This window comes from Cetorhinus maximus, unplaced genomic scaffold (assembly GCF_964194155.1).
Source record: "Cetorhinus maximus unplaced genomic scaffold, sCetMax3.hap1.1 HAP1_SCAFFOLD_1467, whole genome shotgun sequence".
Lineage (NCBI taxonomy): Eukaryota > Metazoa > Chordata > Chondrichthyes > Lamniformes > Cetorhinidae > Cetorhinus > Cetorhinus maximus.
The window spans coordinates 43,976-65,142 of NW_027597408.1; the positions used below are offsets into that span (position 1 = coordinate 43,976).

Below are 21,167 nucleotides of genomic sequence, written 5' to 3' on the forward strand. Positions count from 1 at the left end.
AATAAGTGCAGTTGGTCTACACACGGACAGAAAAGGCAGTTGAGCGGCAGCGAAGGAAGGACAGCAAGGTTTGGACTCAGCTTCAGATCCTATGGGATCAGGCCCTGCAGATGCAGCAGGGGGAATGGGGACTTGCTTCCTTGCTGCTGGGTGAGAGGCCCTGCATCAAGCACAGAGATGGGGTGTGTAGCCAAGCAGTTAGTCAGGCTTACCTGCAGCAGGCGCGTTAGTTTGCTGTCCCTGTAGGGAACCCTGACCAGACCCTGGTTTAAGGCATCCACCACTTTACTGAGCACAAAGAGTGAGGTGTTAATGGCTCCACTCTCCTTCAACCTGAGAAAGAGAAGCATAAGATTGTCAACCTAGCCCGGCAAAAAGAGATGACAGACCAACAATCTGTGCTAACACTGACCAGCCCCCACAACCACACACACACACACACACCCCACAACACACACACACACACACCCACCCCACAACCACACATACACACACACCCACCCCACAACACACACACCCACCCACCCCATAACCACACACACACACACACACCCACCCCCCACAACCACACACACACACACACCCCATAACCACACACACACACACACCCCCACACTCCACAACACACACACACACACACCCACCCCCCACAACCACACACACACACCCCATAACCACACACACCCCCACACTCCACAACACACACACACACCCACCCCCCACAACCACACACACACACCCCATAACCACACACACACCCCCACACTCCACAACACACACCCACCCCACAACCACACATACACACACACCCACCCCACAACAACACACACCCACCCACCCCACAACCACACACACACACCCACCCCCCACAACACACACACACACACACCCCCCACACTCCACAACACACACACACACACCCACCCCCCACAACCACACACACCCACCCCACAACCACACATACATACACACACACCCACCCCACAACACACACACCCACCCACCCCATAACCACACACACACACCCACCCCCCACAACCACACACACACACCCCATAACCACACACACACACACCCCCACACTCCACAACACACACACACACACCCCCACACTCCACAACACACACACACACACCCCCACACTCCACAACACACATACACACACACACCCACCCCCCCACAACCACACACACACACCCCATAACCACACACACACACCCACCTCCACACCCACAACACACACACACACACCCACCCACCCCACAACCCACACACACACCCCATAACCACACACACACCCACCCCACAACACACACACCCACCCACCCCATAACCACACACACACACACACCCACCCACAACACACACACACACACCCACCCCACAACCACACACACACACCCACCCCACAACCACACACACACACACCCACCCACCCCACAACCACACACACACACAAACCCACCACCCCACAACCACACACACACACACACCCACCCACCCCACAACCACACACACACACCCACCCACCCACCCCACAACCACACACACACACCCACCCACCCACCCCACAACCACACACACACACACACACCCACCCACCCCACAACCACACACACCCACCCCCACAACCACACACACAACCACACACACAACCCACCCACCCCACAACCACACACACCCACCCCACAACCACACACACCCACCCCACAACCACAACACACACACACACACACACCCACCCCACAACCACACACACACACACACACCACCCACCCCACAACCACACACACACACACACCCCACCCACCCCACAACCACACACACACACCCACCCACCCCACAACCACACCCACCCACCCCACAACCACACACACACACACACCCACCCACCCCACAACCACACGCACACAACCCACAACCACACACACACACACACGCACACAACCCACAACCACACACGCACACAACCCCACAACCACACACGCACACAACCCCACAACCACACCCACCCCAACCACAACACACACCCACCCCCAACCACAACACACACCCACCCCCAACCACAACACACACCCACCCCCAACCACAACACACACCCACCCCCAACCACAACACACACACCCACCCCCAACCACAACACACACCCACCCCCAACCACAACACACACCCACCCCAACCACAACACACACCCACCCCCAACCACAACACACACCCACCCCCAACCACAACACACACCCACCCCCAACCACAACACACACCCACCCCCAACCACAACACACACCCACCCCCAACCACAACACACACCCACCCCCAACCACAACACACACCCCACCCCCAACCACAACCACACACCCACCCCCAACCACAACCACACACACACACACACGCACACAACCACACACACACACCGCCCACCCCACAACCACACACACCCACCCCACAACCACAACACACCCACCCCACAACCACACCCACCCACCCACAACCACAACACACACACCCACCCACCCCACAACCAAACACACCACCCCACAACCACACCCACCCACCCCCACAACCACACACACACACCCCACCCACCCCCACAACCACACACCCCCCCCCACAACCACACACCCCCCCCCCCCAACCACACACCCCCCACAACCACACACCCCCCACAACCACACACCCCCCACAACCACACACCCCCCACAACCACACACCCCCCACAACCACACACCCCCCACAACCACACACCCCCCACAACCACACACCCCCCACAACCACACACCCCCCACAACCACACACCCCCCACAACCACACACCCCCCACAACCACACACCCCCCACAACCACACACCCCCACAACCACACACCCCCCACAACCACACACCCCCCACAACCACACACCCCCCACAACCACACACCCCCCACAACCACACACCCCCCACAACCACACACCCCCCACAACCACACACCCCCCACAACCACACACCCCCCACAACCACACACCCCCCACAACCACACACCCCCCACAACCACACACCCCCCACAACCACACACCCCCCACAACCACACACCCCCCACAACCACACACACACACACCCACACACACACACACACCACACACACACACACACCCCCCACAACCACACACACACACACCCGCCACACACACACACACCACAAAACCACACAGCGGACTCACCGAATGCCCCGGTTGCCGGTCCTGCGGTTATCCTCGGAGCCAGCCAGATCAATGAGGTAGAGTTTCCCGGTCAGCTGCCGGAACGGAGACACTGTCTCCAACTTCACCACCTGGAAAACACACAACGGCAGAAATGGAAAAAGGCCCGGAATGAGGGAGCCCTGTGAGAGTACATTACACAGAGCACTGGGGGAGAGAGTGAGGGAGGGTCTCACTCTCCCCCATCCCAATCTCAGTGAGGGAGCGCTGTGGGAATACATTACACAGAGCACTGGGGGAGAGAGTGACGGAGGGTCTCACTCTCCATCCCAATCTCAGTGAGGGAACGCTGTGGGAGTACATTACACAGAGCACTGGGGGAGAGAGTGAGGGAGGGTCTCACTCTCCATCCCAATCTCAGTGAGGGAGCGCTGTGGGAGTACATTACACAGAGCACTGGGGGAGAGAGTGAGGGAGGGTCTCACTCTCCCCCATCCCAAACTCAGTGAGGGAACGCTGTGGGAGTACATTACACAGAGCACTGGGGGAGAGAGTGAGGGAGGGTCTCACTCTCCCACATCCCAATCTCAGTGAGGGAACGCTGTGGGAGTACATTACAGAGAGCACTGGGGGAGAGAGTGAGGGAGGGTCTCACTCTCCATCCCAATCTCAGTGAGGGAGCGCTGTGGGAGTACATTACACAGAGCACTGGGGGAGAGAGTGAGGGAGGGTCTCACTCTCCCCCATCCCAATCTCAGTGAGGGAGCGCTGTGGGAATACATTACACAGAGCACTGGGGGAGAGAGTGAGGGAGGGTCTCACTCTCCATCCCAATCTCAGTGAGGGAGCGCTGTGGGAGTACATTACACACAGCACTGGGGGAGAGAGTGAGGGAGGGTCTCACTCTCCATCCCAATCTCAGTGAGGTAGCGCTGTGAGAGTACATTACACAGAGCACTGGGGGAGAGAGTGAGGGAGGGTCTCACTCTCCATCTCAATCTCAGTGAGGGAGCGCTGTGGGAGTACATTACACACAGCACTGGGGGAGAGAGTGAGGGAGGGTCTCACTCTCCCCCATCCCAATCTCAGTGAGGGAGCGCTGTGGGAATACATTACACAGAGCACTGGGGGAGAGAGTGACGGAGGGTCTCACTCTCCCCCATCCCAATCTCAGTGAGGGAGCGCTGTGGGAATACATTACACAGAGCACTGGGGGAGAGTGAGGGAGGGTCTCACTCTCCCCCATCCCAATCTCAGTGAGGGAGCGCTGTGGGAGTACATTACACAGAGCACTGGGGGAGAGAGTGAGGGAGGGTCTCACTCTCCCCCATCCCAATCTCAGTGAGGGAGCGCTGTGGGAATACATTACACAGAGCACTGGGGGAGAGAGTGACGGAGGGTCTCACTCTCCATCCCAATCTCAGTGAGGGAGCGCTGTGGGAATACATTACACAGAGCACTGGGGGAGAGAGTGAGGGAGGGTCTCACTCTCCATCCCAATCTCAGTGAGGGAGCGCTGTGAGAGTACATTACACAGAGCACTGGGGGAGAGTGAGGGAGGGTCTCACTCTCCATCCCAATCTCAGTGAGGGAGCGCTGTGGGAGTACATTACACAGAGCACTGGGGGAGAGAGTGAGGGAGGGTCTCACTCTCCCCCATCCCAATCTCAGTGAGGGAGCGCTGTGGGAGTACATTACACACAGCACTGGGGGAGAGAGTGAGGGAGGGTCTCACTCTGCCCCATCCCAATCTCAGTGAGGGAGCGCTGTGGGAGTACATTACACAGAGCACTGGGGGAGAGAGTGAGGGAGGGTCTCACTCTCCCCCATCCCAATCTCAGTGAGGGAGCGCTTTGAGAGTACATTACACAGAGCACTGGGGGAGAGAGTGAGGGAGGGTCTCACTCTCCATCCCAATCTCAGTGAGGGAGCGCTGTGGGAGTACATTACACAGAGCACTGGGGGAGAGAGTGAGGGAGGGTCTCACTCTCCCCCATCCCAATCTCAGTGAGGGAGCGCTGTGGGAGTACATTACACACAGCACTGGGGGAGAGAGTGAGGGAGGGTCTCACTCTGCCCCATCCCAATCTCAGTGAGGGAGCGCTGTGGGAGTACATTACACAGAGCACTGGGGGAGAGTGAGGGAGGGTCTCACTCTCCCCCATCCCAATCTCAGTGAGGGAGCGCTGTGAGAGTACATTACACAGAGCACTGGGGGAGAGAGTGAGGGAGGGTCTCACTCTCCATCCCAATCTCAGTGAGGGAGCGCTGTGGGAGTACATTACACACAGCACTGGGGGAGAGAGTGAGGGAGGGTCTCACTCTCCCCCATCCCAATCTCAGTGAGGTGGCGCTGTGGGAATACAATACACAGAGCATTGGGGGAGAGTGAGGGAGGGTCTCACTCTCCTCCATCCCAATCTCAGTGAGGGAGCGCTGTGAGAGTACATTACACAGAGCACTGGGGGAGAGAGTGAGGGAGGGTCTCACTCTCCATCCCAATCTCAGTGAGGGAGCGCTGTGGGAGTACATTACACAGAGCACTGGGGGAGAGAGTGACGGAGGGTCTCACTCTCCCCCATCCCAATCTCAGTGAGGGAGCGCTGTGGGAATACATTACACAGAGCACTGGGGGAGAGAGTGAGGGAGGATCTCACTCTCCCCCATCCCAATCTCAGTGAGGGAGCGCTGTGGGAGTACATTACACAGAGCACTGGGGGAGAGAGTGAGGGAGGGTCTCACTCTCCATCCCAATCTCAGTGAGGGAGCGCTGTGAGAGTACATTACACAGAGCACTGGGGGAGAGTGAGGGAGGGTCTCACTCTCCATCCCAATCTCAGTGAGGGAGCGCTGTGGGAGTACATTACACAGAGCACTGGGGGAGAGAGTGAGGGAGGGTCTCACTCTCCCCCATCCCAATCTCAGTGAGGGAGCGCTGTGGGAGTACATTACACAGAGCACTGGGGGAGAGAGTGAGGGAGGGTCTCACTCTCCCCCATCCCAATCTCAGTGAGGGAGCGCGGTGGGAGTACATTACACAGAGCACTGGGGGAGAGAGTGAGGGAGGGTCTCACTCTCCATCCCAATCTCAGTGAGGGAGCGCTGTGGGAGTACATTACACAGAGCACTGGGGGAGAGAGTGACGGAGGGTCTCACTCTCCCCCATCGCAATCTCAGTGAGGGAGCGCTGTGGGAGTACATTACACAGAGCACTGGGGGAAAGAGTGAGGGAGGGTCTCACTCTCCCCCATCCCAATCTCAGTGAGGGAGCGCTGTGGGAATACATTACACAGAGCACTGGGGGAGAGAGTGAGGGAGGGTCTCACTCTCCCCCATCCCAATCTCAGTGAGGGAGCGCTGTGGGAGTACATTACACAGAGCACTGGGGGAGAGAGTGAGGGAGGGTCTCACTCTCCCCCATCCCAATCTCAGTGAGGGAGCGCTGTGGGAATACATTACAGAGAGCACTGGGGGAGAGAGTGACGGAGGGTCTCACTCTCCATCCCAATCTCAGTGAGGGAGCGCTGTGGGAATACATTACACAGAGCACTGGGGGAGAGAGTGAGGGAGGGTCTCACTCTCCCCCATCCCAATCTCAGTGAGGGAGCGCTGTGGGAGTACATTACACACAGCACTGGGGGAGAGAGTGAGGGAGGGTCTCACTCTGCCCCATCCCAATCTCAGTGAGGGAGCGCTGTGGGAGTACATTACACAGAGCACTGGGGGAGAGAGTGAGGGAGGGTCTCACTCTCCCCCATCCCAATCTCAGTGAGGGAGCGCTGTGGGAATACATTACACAGAGCACTGGGGGAGGGAGTGACGGAGGGTCTCACTCTCCCCCATCCCAATCTCAGTGAGGGAGCGCTGTGGGAGTACATTACACACAGCACTGGGGTAGAGAGTGAGGGAGGGTCTCACTCTGCCCCATCCCAATCTCAGTGAGGGAGCGCTGCGGGAGTACATTACACAGAGCACTGGGGGAGAGAGTGAGGGAGGGTCTCACTCTCCCCCATCCCAATCTCAGTGAGGGAGCGCTGTGAGAGTACATTACACAGAGCACTGGGGGAGAGTGAGGGAGGGTCTCACTCTCCCCCATCCCAATCTCAGTGAGGGAGCGCTGTGGGAGTACATTACACAGAGCACTGGGGGAGAGAGTGAGGGAGGGTCTCACTCTCCCCCATCCCAATCTCAGTGAGGGAGCGCTGTGAGAGTACATTACACAGAGCACTGGGGGAGAGAGTGAGGGAGGGTCTCACTCTCCATCCCAATCTCAGTGAGGGAGCGCTGTGGGAGTACATTACACAGAGCACTGGGGGAGAGAGTGAGGGAGGGTCTCACTCTCCCCCATCCCAATCTCAGTGAGGGAGCGCTGTGGGAGTACATTACACAGAGCACTGGGGGAGAGAGAAAGGGAGGATCTCACTCTCCCCCATCCCAATCTCAGTGAGGGAGCGCTGTGGGAGTACATTACACAGAGCACTGGGGGAGAGAGTGAGGGAGGGTCTCACTCTCCATCCCAATCTAAGTGAGGGAGCGCTGTGAGAGTACATTACACAGAGCACTGGGGGAGAGTGAGGGAGGGTCTCACTCTCCATCCCAATCTCAGTGAGGGAGCGCTGTGGGAGTACATTACACAGAGCACTGGGGGAGAGAGTGAGGGAGGGTCTCACTCTGCCCCATCCCAATCTCAGTGAGGGAGCGCTGTGGGAGTACATTACACAGAGCACTGGGGGCGAGAGTGAGGGAGGGTCTCACTCTCCCGCATCCCAATCTCAGTGAGGGAGCGCGGTGGGAGTACATTACACAGAGCACTGGGGGAGAGAGTGAGGGAGGGTCTCACTCTCCATCCCAATCTCAGTGAGGGAGCGCTGTGGGAGTACATTACACAGAGCACTGGGGGAGAGAGTGACGGAGGGTCTCACTCTCCCCCATCGCAATCTCAGTGAGGGAGCGCTGTGGGAGTACATTACACAGAGCACTGGGGGAGAGAGTGAGGGAGGGTCTCACTCTCCCCCTTCCCAATCTCAGTGAGGGAGCGCTGTGGGAATACATTACACAGAGCACTGGGGGAGAGAGTGAGGGAGGGTCTCACTCTCCCCCTTCCCAATCTCAGTGAGGGAGCGCTGTGGGAATACATTACACAGAGCACTGGGGGAGAGAGTGACGGAGGGTCTCACTCTCCATCCCAATCTCAGTGAGGGAGCGCTGTGGTAATACATTACACAGAGCACTGGGGGAGAGAGTGAGGGAGGGTCTCACTCTGCCCCATCCCAATCTCAGTGAGGGAGCGCTGTGGGAGTACATTACACAGAGCACTGGGGGAGAGAGTGAGGGAGGGTCTCACTCTCCTCCATCCCAATCTCAGTGAGGGAGCGCTGTGGGAGTACATTACACAGAGCACTGGGGGAGAGTGAGGGAGGGTCTCACTCTCCATCCCAATCTCAGTGAGGGAGCGCTGTGGGAGTACATTACACAGAGCACTGGGGGAGAGTGAGGGAGGGTCTCACTCTCCCCCATCCCAATCTCAGTGAGGGAGCGCTGTGGGAATACATTACACATAGCACTGGGGGAGAGAGTGACGGAGGGTCTCACTCTCCATCCCAATCTCAGTGAGGGAGCGCTGTGGGAGTACATTACACAGAGCACTGGGGGAGAGAGTGAGGGAGGGTCTCACTCTCCCACATCCCAATCTCAGTGAGGGAACGCTGTGGGAGTACATTACACAGAGCACTGGGGGAGAGAGTGAGGGAGGGTCTCACTCTCCATCCCAATCTCAGTGAGGGAGCGCTGTGGGAGTACATTACACAGAGCACTGGGGGAGAGTGAGGGAGGGTCTCACTCTCCCCCATCCAAATCTCAGTGAGGGAGCGCTGTGGGAATACATTACACAGAGCACTGGGGGAGAGAGTGACGGAGGGTCTCACTCTCCATCCCAATCTCAGTGAGGGAGCGCTGTGGGAATACATTACACAGAGCACTGGGGGAGAGAGTGAGGGAGGGTCTCACTCTCCCCCATCCCAATCTCAGTGAGGGAGCGCTGTGGGAGTACATTACACACAGCACTGGGGGAGAGAGTGAGGGAGGGTCTCACTCTCCCCCATCCCAATCTCAGTGAGGGAGCGCTGTAGGAGTACATTACACAGAGCACTGGGGGAAAGAGTGAGGGAGGGTCTCACTCTCCCCCATCCCAATCTCAGTGAGGGAGCGCTGTGGGAGTACATTACACAGAGCACTGGGGGAGAGTGAGGGAGGGTCTCACTCTCCCCCATCCCAATCTCAGTGAGGGAGCGCTGTGGGAGTACATTACACAGAGCACTGGGGGAGAGAGTGAGGAAGGGTCTCACTCTCCATCTCAATCTCAGTGAGGGAGCGCTGTGGGAGTACATTACACACAGCACTGGGGGAGAGAGTGAGGGAGGGTCTCACTCTCCCCCATCCCAATCTCAGTGAGGGAGCGCTGTGGGAATACATTACACAGAGCACTGGGGGAGAGAGTGACGGAGGGTCTCACTCTCCATCCCAATCTCAGTGAGGGAACGCTGTGGGAGTACATTACACAGAGCACTGGGGGAGAGAGTGAGGGAGGGTCTCACTCTCCATCCCAATCTCAGTGAGGGAGCGCTGTGGGAGTACATTACACAGAGCACTGGGGGAGAGAGTGAGGGAGGGTCTCACTCTCCCCCATCCCAAACTCAGTGAGGGAACGCTGTGGGAGTACATTACACAGAGCACTGGGGGAGAGAGTGAGGGAGGGTCTCACTCTCCCACATCCCAATCTCAGTGAGGGAACGCTGTGGGAGTACATTACAGAGAGCACTGGGGGAGAGAGTGAGGGAGGGTCTCACTCTCCATCCCAATCTCAGTGAGGGAGCGCTGTGGGAGTACATTACACAGAGCACTGGGGGAGAGAGTGAGGGAGGGTCTCACTCTCCCCCATCGCAATCTCAGTGAGGGAGCGCTGTGGGAATACATTACACAGAGCACTGGGGGAGAGAGTGAGGGAGGGTCTCACTCTCCATCCCAATCTCAGTGAGGGAGCGCTGTGGGAGTACATTACACACAGCACTGGGGGAGAGAGTGAGGGAGGGTCTCACTCTCCATCCCAATCTCAGTGAGGTAGCGCTGTGAGAGTACATTACACAGAGCACTGGGGGAGAGAGTGAGGGAGGGTCTCACTCTCCATCTCAATCTCAGTGAGGGAGCGCTGTGGGAGTACATTACACACAGCACTGGGGGAGAGAGTGAGGGAGGGTCTCACTCTCCCCCATCCCAATCTCAGTGAGGGAGCGCTGTGGGAATACATTACACAGAGCACTGGGGGAGAGAGTGACGGAGGGTCTCACTCTCCCCCATCCCAATCTCAGTGAGGGAGCGCTGTGGGAATACATTACACAGAGCACTGGGGGAGAGTGAGGGAGGGTCTCACTCTCCCCCATCCCAATCTCAGTGAGGGAGCGCTGTGGGAGTACATTACACAGAGCACTGGGGGAGAGAGTGAGGGAGGGTCTCACTCTCCCCCATCCCAATCTCAGTGAGGGAGCGCTGTGGGAATACATTACACATAGCACTGGGGGAGAGAGTGACGGAGGGTCTCACTCTCCATCCCAATCTCAGTGAGGGAGCGCTGTGGGAGTACATTACACAGAGCACTGGGGGAGAGAGTGAGGGAGGGTCTCACTCTCCCACATCCCAATCTCAGTGAGGGAACGCTGTGGGAGTACATTACACAGAGCACTGGGGGAGAGAGTGAGGGAGGGTCTCACTCTCCATCCCAATCTCAGTGAGGGAGCGCTGTGGGAGTACATTACACAGAGCACTGGGGGAGAGTGAGGGAGGGTCTCACTCTCCCCCATCCAAATCTCAGTGAGGGAGCGCTGTGGGAATACATTACACAGAGCACTGGGGGAGAGAGTGACGGAGGGTCTCACTCTCCATCCCAATCTCAGTGAGGGAGCGCTGTGGGAATACATTACACAGAGCACTGGGGGAGAGAGTGAGGGAGGGTCTCACTCTCCCCCATCCCAATCTCAGTGAGGGAGCGCTGTGGGAGTACATTACACACAGCACTGGGGGAGAGAGTGAGGGAGGGTCTCACTCTCCCCCATCCCAATCTCAGTGTGAGGGAGCGCTGTAGGAGTACATTACACAGAGCACTGGGGGAAAGAGTGAGGGAGGGTCTCACTCTCCCCCATCCCAATCTCAGTGAGGGAGCGCTGTGGGAGTACATTACACAGAGCACTGGGGGAGAGTGAGGGAGGGTCTCACTCTCCCCCATCCCAATCTCAGTGAGGGAGCGCTGTGGGAGTACATTACACAGAGCACTGGGGAGAGAGTGAGGAAGGGTCTCACTCTCCATCTCAATCTCAGTGAGGGAGCGCTGTGGGAGTACATTACACACAGCACTGGGGGAGAGAGTGAGGGAGGGTCTCACTCTCCCCCATCCCAATCTCAGTGAGGGAGCGCTGTGGGAATACATTACACAGAGCACTGGGGGAGAGAGTGACGGAGGGTCTCACTCTCCATCCCAATCTCAGTGAGGGAACGCTGTGGGAGTACATTACACAGAGCACTGGGGAGAGAGTGAGGGAGGGTCTCACTCTCCATCCCAATCTCAGTGAGGGAGCGCTGTGGGAGTACATTACACAGAGCACTGGGGGAGAGAGTGAGGGAGGGTCTCACTCTCCCCCATCCCAAACTCAGTGAGGGAACGCTGTGGGAGTACATTACACAGAGCACTGGGGGAGAGAGTGAGGGAGGGTCTCACTCTCCCACATCCCAATCTCAGTGAGGGAACGCTGTGGGAGTACATTACAGAGAGCACTGGGGGAGAGAGTGAGGGAGGGTCTCACTCTCCATCCCAATCTCAGTGAGGGAGCGCTGTGGGAGTACATTACACAGAGCACTGGGGGAGAGAGTGAGGGAGGGTCTCACTCTCCCCCATCCCAATCTCAGTGAGGGAGCGCTGTGGGAATACATTACACAGAGCACTGGGGGAGAGAGTGAGGGAGGGTCTCACTCTCCATCCCAATCTCAGTGAGGGAGCGCTGTGGGAGTACATTACACACAGCACTGGGGGAGAGAGTGAGGGAGGGTCTCACTCTCCATCCCAATCTCAGTGAGGTAGCGCTGTGAGAGTACATTACACCAGAGCACTGGGGGAGAGAGTGAGGGAGGGTCTCACTCTCCATCCTCAATCTCAGTGAGGGAGCGCTGTGGGAGTACATTACACACAGCACTGGGGGAGAGAGTGAGGGAGGGTCTCACTCTCCCCCATCCCAATCTCAGTGAGGGAGCGCTGTGGAATACATTACACAGAGCACTGGGGAGAGAGTGACGGAGGGTCTCACTCTCCCCCATCCCAATCTCAGTGAGGGAGCGCTGTGGGAATACATTACACAGAGCACTGGGGGAGAGTGAGGGAGGGTCTCACTCTCCCCCATCCCAATCTCAGTGAGGGAGCGCTGTGGGAGTACATTACACAGAGCACTGGGGGAGAGAGTGAGGGAGGGTCTCACTCTCCCCCATCCCAATCTCAGTGAGGGAGCGCTGTGGGAATACATTACACAGAGCACTGGGGGAGAGAGTGACGGAGGGTCTCACTCTCCATCCCAATCTCAGTGAGGGAGCGCTGTGGGAATACATTACACAGAGCACTGGGGGAGAGAGTGAGGGAGGGTCTCACTCTCCCCCATCCCAATCTCAGTGAGGGAGCGCTGTGGGAGTACATTACACAGAGCACTGGGGGGGAGAGTGAGGGAGGGTCTCACTCTCCATCCCAATCTCAGTGAGGGAGCGCTGTGAGAGTACATTACACAGAGCACTGGGGGAGAGTGAGGGAGGGTCTCACTCTCCCATCCCAATCTCAGTGAGGGAGCGCTGTGGGAGTACATTACACAGAGCACTGGGGGAGAGAGTGAGGGAGGGTCTCACTCCCCCCATCCCAATCTCAGTGAGGGAGCGCTGTGGGAGTACATTACACAGAGCACTGGGGGTGAGAGTGAGGGAGGGTCTCACTCTCCCCATCCCAATCTCAGTGAGGGAGCGCGGTGGGAGTACATTACACAGAACACTGGGGGAGAGAGTGAGGGAGGGTATCACTCTCCATCCCAATCTCAGTGAGGGAGCGCTGTGCGAGTACATTACACAGAGCACTGGGGGAGAGAGTGACGGAGGGTCTCACTCTCCCCCATCGCAATCTCAGTGAGGGAGCGCTGTGGGAGTACATTACACAGAGCACTGGGGGAAAGAGTGAGGGAGGGTCTCACTCTCCCCCATCCCAATCTCAGTGAGGGAGCGCTGTGGGACTACATTACACAGAGCACTGGGGAGAGAGTGACGGAGGGTCTCACTCTCCCACATCCCAATCTCAGTGAGGGAGCGCTGTGGGAGTACATTACACAGAGCACTGGGGGAGAGAGTGAGGGAGGTACTCACTCTCCCCCATCCCAATCTCAGTGAGGGAGCGCTGTGGGAATACATTACACAGAGCACTGGGGGAGAGAGTGACGGAGGGTCTCACTCTCCCACATCCCAATCTCAGTGAGGGAGCGCTGTGGGAATACATTACACAGAGCACTGGGGGAGAGAGTGAGGGAGGGTCTCACTCTCCCCCATCCCAATCTCAGTGAGGGAGCGCTGTGGGAGTACATTACACACAGCACTGGGGGAGAGAGTGAGGGAGGGTCTCACTCTGCCCCATCCCCAATCTCAGTGAGGGAGCGCTGTGGGAGTACATTACACAGAGCACTGGGGGAGAGAGTGAGGGAGGGTCTCACTCTCCCCCATCCCAATCTCAGTGAGGGAGCGCTTTGAGAGTACATTACACAGAGCACTGGGGGAGAGAGTGAGGGAGGGTCTCACTCTCCATCCCAATCTCAGTGAGGGAGCGCTGTGGGAGTACATTACACAGAGCACTGGGGGAGAGAGTGAGGGAGGGTCTCACTCTCCATCCCAATCTCAGTGAGGGAGCGCTGTGGAGTACATTACACAGAGCACTGGGGGAGAGAGTGAGGGAGGGTCTCACTCTCCATCCCAATCTCAGTGAGGGAGCGCTGTGGGAGTACATTACACAGAGCACTGGGGGAGAGTGAGGGAGGGTCTCACTCTCCCCCATCCCAATCTCAGTGAGGGAGCGCTGTGAGAGTACATTACACAGAGCACTGGGGGAGAGAGTGAGGGAGGGTCTCACTCTCCATCCCAATCTCAGTGAGGGAGCGCTGTGGGAGTACATTACACACAGCACTGGGGGAGAGAGTGAGGGAGGGTCTCACTCTCCCCCATCCCAATCTCAGTGAGGGAGCGCTGTGGGAATACAATACACAGAGCATTGGGGGAGAGTGAGGGAGGGTCTCACTCTCCCCCATCCCAATCTCAGTGAGGGAGCGCTGTGAGAGTACATTACACAGAGCACTGGGGGAGAGAGTGAGGGAGGGTCTCACTCTCCATCCCAATCTCAGTGAGGGAGCGCTGTGGGAGTACATTACACAAAGCACTGGGGGAGAGAGTGACGGAGGGTCTCACTCTCCCCCATCCCAATCTCAGTGAGGGAGCGCTGTGGGAATACATTACACAGAGCACTGGGGGAGAGAGTGAGGGAGGATCTCACTCTCCCCATCCCAATCTCAGTGAGGGAGCGCTGTGGAGTACATTACACAGAGCACTGGGGAGAGAGTGAGGGAGGGTCTCACTCTCCATCCCAATCTCAGTGAGGGAGCGCTGTGAGAGTACATTACACAGAGCACTGGGGGAGAGTGAGGGAGGGTCTCACTCTCCATCCCAATCTCAGTGAGGGAGCGCTGTGGGAGTACATTACACAGAGCACTGGGGGAGAGAGTGAGGGAGGGTCTCACTCTCCCCCATCCCAATCTCAGTGAGGGAGCGCTGTGGGAGTACATTACACAGAGCACTGGGGGAGAGAGTGAGGGAGGGTCTCACTCTCCCCCATCCCAATCTCAGTGAGGGAGCGCGGTGGGAGTACATTACACAGAGCACTGGGGGAGAGAGTGAGGGAGGGTCTCACTCTCCATCCCAATCTCAGTGAGGGAGCGCTGTGGGAGTACTTTACACAGAGCACTGGGGGAGAGAGTGACGGAGGGTCTCACTCTCCCCCATCGCAATCTCAGTGAGGGAGCGCTGTGGGAGTACATTACACAGAGCACTGGGGAAAGAGTGAGGGAGGGTGCTCTCTGTAATGTATTCCCACAGCGCTCCCCCATCCCAATCTCAGTGAGGGAGCGCTGTGGGAATACATTACACAGAGCACTGGGGGAGAGAGTGAGGGAGGGTCCCTCCCAATCTCAGTGAGGGAGCGCTGTGGGAGTAGAGCACTGGGGGAGAGAGTGAGGGAGGGTCTCACTCTCCCCCATCCCAATCTCAGTGAGGGGAGCGCTGTGGGAATACATTACAGAGAGCACTGGGGGAGAGAGTGACGGAGGGTCTCACTCTCCATCCCAATCTCAGTGAGGGAGCGCTGTGGGAATACATTACACAGAGCACTGGGGGAGAGAGTGAGGGAGGGTCTCACTCTCCCCCATCCCAATCTCAGTGAGGGAGCGCTGTGGGAGTACATTACACACAGCACTGGGGGAGAGAGTGAGGGAGGGTCTCACTCTGCCCCATCCCAATCTCAGTGAGGGAGCGCTGTGGGAGTACATTACACAGAGCACTGGGGGAGAGAGTGAGGGAGGGTCTCACTCTCCCCCATCCCAATCTCAGTGAGGGAGCGCTGTGGGAATACATTACACAGAGCACTGGGGGAGAGAGTGACGGAGGGTCTCACTCTCCCCCATCCCAATCTCAGTGAGGGAGCGCTGTGGGAGTACATTACACACAGCACTGGGGTAGAGAGTGAGGGAGGGTCTCACTCTGCCCCATCCCAATCTCAGTGAGGGAGCGCTGCGGGAGTACATTACACAGAGCACTGGGGGAGAGAGTGAGGGAGGGTCTCACTCTCCCCCATCCCAATCTCAGTGAGGGAGCGCTGTGAGAGTACATTACACAGAGCACTGGGGGAGAGTGAGGGAGGGTCTCACTCTCCCCCATCCCAATCTCAGTGAGGGAGCGCTGTGGGAGTACATTACACAGAGCACTGGGGGAGAGAGTGAGGGAGGGTCTCACTCTCCCCCATCCCAATCTCAGTGAGGGAGCGCTGTGAGAGTACATTACACAGAGCACTGGGGGAGAGAGTGAGGGAGGGTCTCACTCTCCATCCCAATCTCAGTGAGGGAGCGCTGTGGGAGTACATTACACAGAGCACTGGGGGAGAGAGTGAGGGAGGGTCTCACTCTCCCCCATCCCAATCTCAGTGAGGGAGCGCTGTGGGAGTACATTACACAGAGCACTGGGGGAGAGAGAAAGGGAGGATCTCACTCTCCCCCATCCCAATCTCAGTGAGGGAGCGCTGTGGGAGTACATTACACAGAGCACTGGGGGAGAGAGTGAGGGAGGGTCTCACTCTCCATCCCAATCTAAGTGAGGGAGCGCTGTGAGAGTACATTACACAGAGCACTGGGGGAGAGTGAGGGAGGGTCTCACTCTCCATCCCAATCTCAGTGAGGGAGCGCTGTGGGAGTACATTACACAGAGCACTGGGGGAGAGAGTGAGGGAGGGTCTCACTCTCCCCCATCCCAATCTCAGTGAGGGAGCGCTGTGGGAGTACATTACACAGAGCACTGGGGGCGAGAGTGAGGGAGGGTCTCACTCTCCCCCATCCCAATCTCAGTGAGGGAGCGCGGTGGGAGTACATTACACAGAGCACTGGGGGAGAGAGTGAGGGAGGGTCTCACTCTCCATCCCAATCTCAGTGAGGGAGCGCTGTGGGAGTACATTACACAGAGCACTGGGGGAGAGAGTGACGGAGGGTCTCACTCTCCCCCATCGCAATCTCAGTGAGGGAGCGCTGTGGGAGTACATTACACAGAGCACTGGGGGAGAGAGTGAGGGAGGGTCTCACTCTCCCCCTTCCCAATCTCAGTGAGGGAGCGCTGTGGGATTACATTACACAGAGCACTGGGGGAGAGAGTGAGGGAGGGTCTCACTCTCCCCCTTCCCAATCTCAGTGAGGGAGCGCTGTGGGAATACATTACACAGAGCACTGGGGGAGAGAGTGACGGAGGGTCTCACTCTCCATCCCAATCTCAGTGAGGGAGCGCTGTGGTAATACATTACACAGAGCACTGGGGGAGAGAGTGAGGGAGGGTCTCACTCTGCCCCATCCCAATCTCAGTGAGGGAGCGCTGTGGGAGTACATTACACAGAGCACTGGGGGAGAGAGTGAGGGAGGGTCTCACTCTCCTCCATCCCAATCTCAGTGAGGGAGCGCTGTGGGAGTACATTACACAGAGCACTGGGGGAGAGTGAGGGAGGGTCTCACTCTCCATCCCAATCTCAGTGAGGGAGCGCTGTGGGAGTACATTACACAGAGCACTGGGGGAGAGTGAGGGAGGGTCTCACTCTCCCCCATCCCAATCTCAGTGAGGGAGCGCTGTGGGAATACATTACACATAGCACTGGGGGAGAGAGTGACGGAGGGTCTCACTCTCCATCCCAATCTCAGTGAGGGAGCGCTGTGGGAGTACATTACACAGAGCACTGGGGGAGAGAGTGAGGGAGGGTCTCACTCTCCCACATCCCAATCTCAGTGAGGGAACGCTGTGGGAGTACATTACACAGAGCACTGGGGGAGAGAGTGAGGGAGGGTCTCACTCTCCATCCCAATCTCAGTGAGGGAGCGCTGTGGGAGTACATTACACAGAGCACTGGGGGAGAGTGAGGGAGGGTCTCACTCTCCCCCATCCAAATCTCAGTGAGGGAGCGCTGTGGGAATACATTACACAGAGCACTGGGGGAGAGAGTGACGGAGGGTCTCACTCTCCATCCCAATCTCAGTGAGGGAGCGCTGTGGGAATACATTACACAGAGCACTGGGGGAGAGAGTGAGGGAGGGTCTCACTCTCCCCCATCCCAATCTCAGTGAGGGAGCGCTGTGGGAGTACATTACACACAGCACTGGGGGAGAGAGTGAGGGAGGGACTCACTCTCCCCCATCCCAATCTCAGTGAGGGAGCGCTGTAGGAGTACATTACACAGAGCACTGGGGGAAAGAGTGAGGGAGGGTCTCACTCTCCCCCATCCCAATCTCAGTGAGGGAGCGCTGTGGGAGTACATTACACAGAGCACTGGGGGAGAGTGAGGGAGGGTCTCACTCTCCCCCATCCCAATCTCAGTGAGGGAGCGCTGTGGGAGTACATTACACAGAGCACTGGGGGAGAGAGTGAGGAAGGGTCTCACTCTCCATCTCAATCTCAGTGAGGGAGCGCTGTGGGAGTACATTACACACAGCACTGGGGGAGAGAGTGAGGGAGGGTCTCACTCTCCCCCATCCCAATCTCAGTGAGGGAGCGCTGTGGGAATACATTACACAGAGCACTGGGGGAGAGAGTGACGGAGGGTCTCACTCTTCCCCCATCCCAATCTCAGTGAGGGAGCGCTGTGGGAATACATTACACAGAGCACTGGGGGAGAGTGAGGGAGGGTCTCACTCTCCCCCATCCCAATCTCAGTGAGGGAGCGCTGTGGGAGTACATTACACAGAGCACTGGGGGAGAGAGTGAGGGAGGGTCTCACTCTCCACAATCCCAATCTCTGTGAGGGAGCGCTGTGGGAATACATTACACAGAGCACTGGGGGAGAGAGTGACGGAGGGTCTCACTCTCCATCCCAATCTCAGTGAGGGAGCGCTGTGGGAATACATTACACAGAGCACTGGGGGAGAGAGTGAGGGAGGGTCTCACTTTCCCCCATCCCAATCTCAGTGAGGGAGCGCTGTGGGAGTACATTACACAGAGCACTGGGGGAGAGAGTGAGGGAGGGTCTCACTCTCCATCCCAATCTCAGTGAGGGAGCGCTGTGAGAGTACATTACACAGAGCACTGGGGGAGAGTGAGGGAGGGTCTCACTCTCCATCCCAATCTCAGTGAGGGAGCGCTGTGGGAGTACATTACACAGAGCACTGGGGGAAAGAGTGAGGGAGGGTCTCACTCTCCCCCATCCCAATCTCAGTGAGGGAGCGCTGTGGGAGTACATTACACAGAGCACTGGGGGTGAGAGTGAGGGAGGGTCTCACTCTCCCCCATCCCAATCTCAGTGAGGGAGCGCGGTGGGAGTACATTACACAGAGCACTGGGGGAGAGAGTGAGGGAGGGTCTCACTCTCCATCCCAATCTCAGTGAGGGAGCGCTGTGCGAGTACATTACACAGAGCACTGGGGGAGAGAGTGACGGAGGGTCTCACTCTCCCCCATCGCAATCTCAGTGAGGGAGCGCTGTGGGAGTACATTACACAGAGCACTGGGGGAAAGAGTGAGGGAGGGTCTCACTCTCCCCCATCCCAATCTCAGTGAGGGAGCGCTGTGGGACTACATTACACAGAGCACTGGGGGAGAGAGTGACGGAGGGTCTCACTCTGCCCCATCCCAATCTCAGTGAGGGAGCGCTGTGGGAGTACATTACACAGAGCACTGGGGGAGAGAGTGAGGGAGGTACTCACTCTCCCCCATCCCAATCTCAGTGAGGGAGCGCTGTGGGAATACATTACACAGAGCACTGGGGGAGAGAGTGACGGAGGGTCTCACTCTCCCACATCCCAATCTCAGTGAGGGAGCGCTGTGGGAATACATTACACAGAGCACTGGGGGAGAGAGTGAGGGAGGGTCTCACTCTCCCCCATCCCAATCTCAGTGAGGGAGCGCTGTGGGAGTACATTACACACAGCAGTGGGGGAGAGAGTGAGGGAGGGTCTCACTCTGCCCCATCCCAATCTCAGTGAGGGAGCGCTGTGGGAGTACATTACACAGAGCACTGGGGGAGAGAGTGAGGGAGGGTCTCACTCTCCCCCATCCCAATCTCAGTGAGGGAGCGCTGTGAGAGTACATTACACAGAGCACTGGGGGAGAGAGTGAGGGAGGGTCTCACTCTCCATCCCAATCTCAGTGAGGGAGCGCTGTGGGAGTACATTACACAGAGCACTGGGGGAGAGAGTGAGGGAGGGTCTCACTCTCCATCCCAATCTCAGTGAGGGAGCGCTGTGGGAGTACATTACACAGAGCACTGGGGGAGAGAGTGAGGGAGGGTCTCACTCTCCATCCCAATCTCAGTGAGGGAGCGCTGTGGGAGTACATTACACACAGCACTGGGGGAGAGAGTGAGGGAGGGTCTCACTCTCCCACATCCCAATCTCAGTGAGGGAGCGCTGTGGGAATACAATACACAGAGCATTGGGGGAGAGTGAGGGAGGGTCTCACTCTCCCCCATCCCAATCTCAGTGAGGGAGCGCTGTGAGAGTACATTACACAGAGCACTGGGGGAGAGAGTGAGGGAGGGTCTCACTCTCCATCCCAATCTCAGTGAGGGAGCGCTGTGGGAGTACATTACACAGAGCACTGGGGGAGAGAGTGACGGAGGGTTTCACTCTCCCCCATCCCAATCTCAGTGAGGGAGCGCTGTGGGAATACATTACACAGAGCACTGGGGGAGAGAGTGAGGGAGGGTCTCACTCTCCATCCCAATCTCAGTGAGGGAGCGCTGTGGGAATACATTACACAGAGCACTGGGGGAGAGAGTGAGGGAGGGTCTCACTCTCCCCCATCCCAATCTCAGTGAGGGAGCGCTGTGGGAGTACATTACACAGAGCACTGGGGGAGAGAGTGAGGGAGGGTCTCACTCTCCCCCATCCCAATCTCAGTGAGGGAGCGCTGTGGGAATACATTACAGAGAGCACTGGGGGAGAGAGTGACGGAGGGTCTCACTCTCCATCCCAATCTCAGTGAGGGAGCGCTGTGGGAATACATTACACAGAGCACTGGGGGAGAGAGTGACGGAGGGTCTCACTCTCCCCCATCCCAATCTCAGTGAGGGAGCGCTGTGGGAGTACATTACACACAGCACTGGGGGAGAGAGTGAGGGAGGGTCTCACTCTCCCCCATCCCAATCTCAGTGAG

At 57.8% G+C, this 21,167-nt stretch overlaps 1 protein-coding gene across 1 annotated transcript in view; it reads right to left on the reverse strand.

The window, feature by feature from the left end:
- The window catches only part of kif22 (kinesin family member 22), a 66,651-nt gene that overhangs the window by 32,243 nt on the left and 13,241 nt on the right, over positions 1–21,167 (reverse strand). Inside the window, exons 6-7 of the mRNA XM_078536739.1 lie at positions 3,193–3,302; positions 213–333 (exon numbers count right to left, since the gene is read on the reverse strand). Coding sequence (XP_078392865.1) covers positions 213–333; positions 3,193–3,302 — 231 coding nt within the window. The remainder of the gene's footprint in view (positions 1–212; positions 334–3,192; positions 3,303–21,167) is intronic.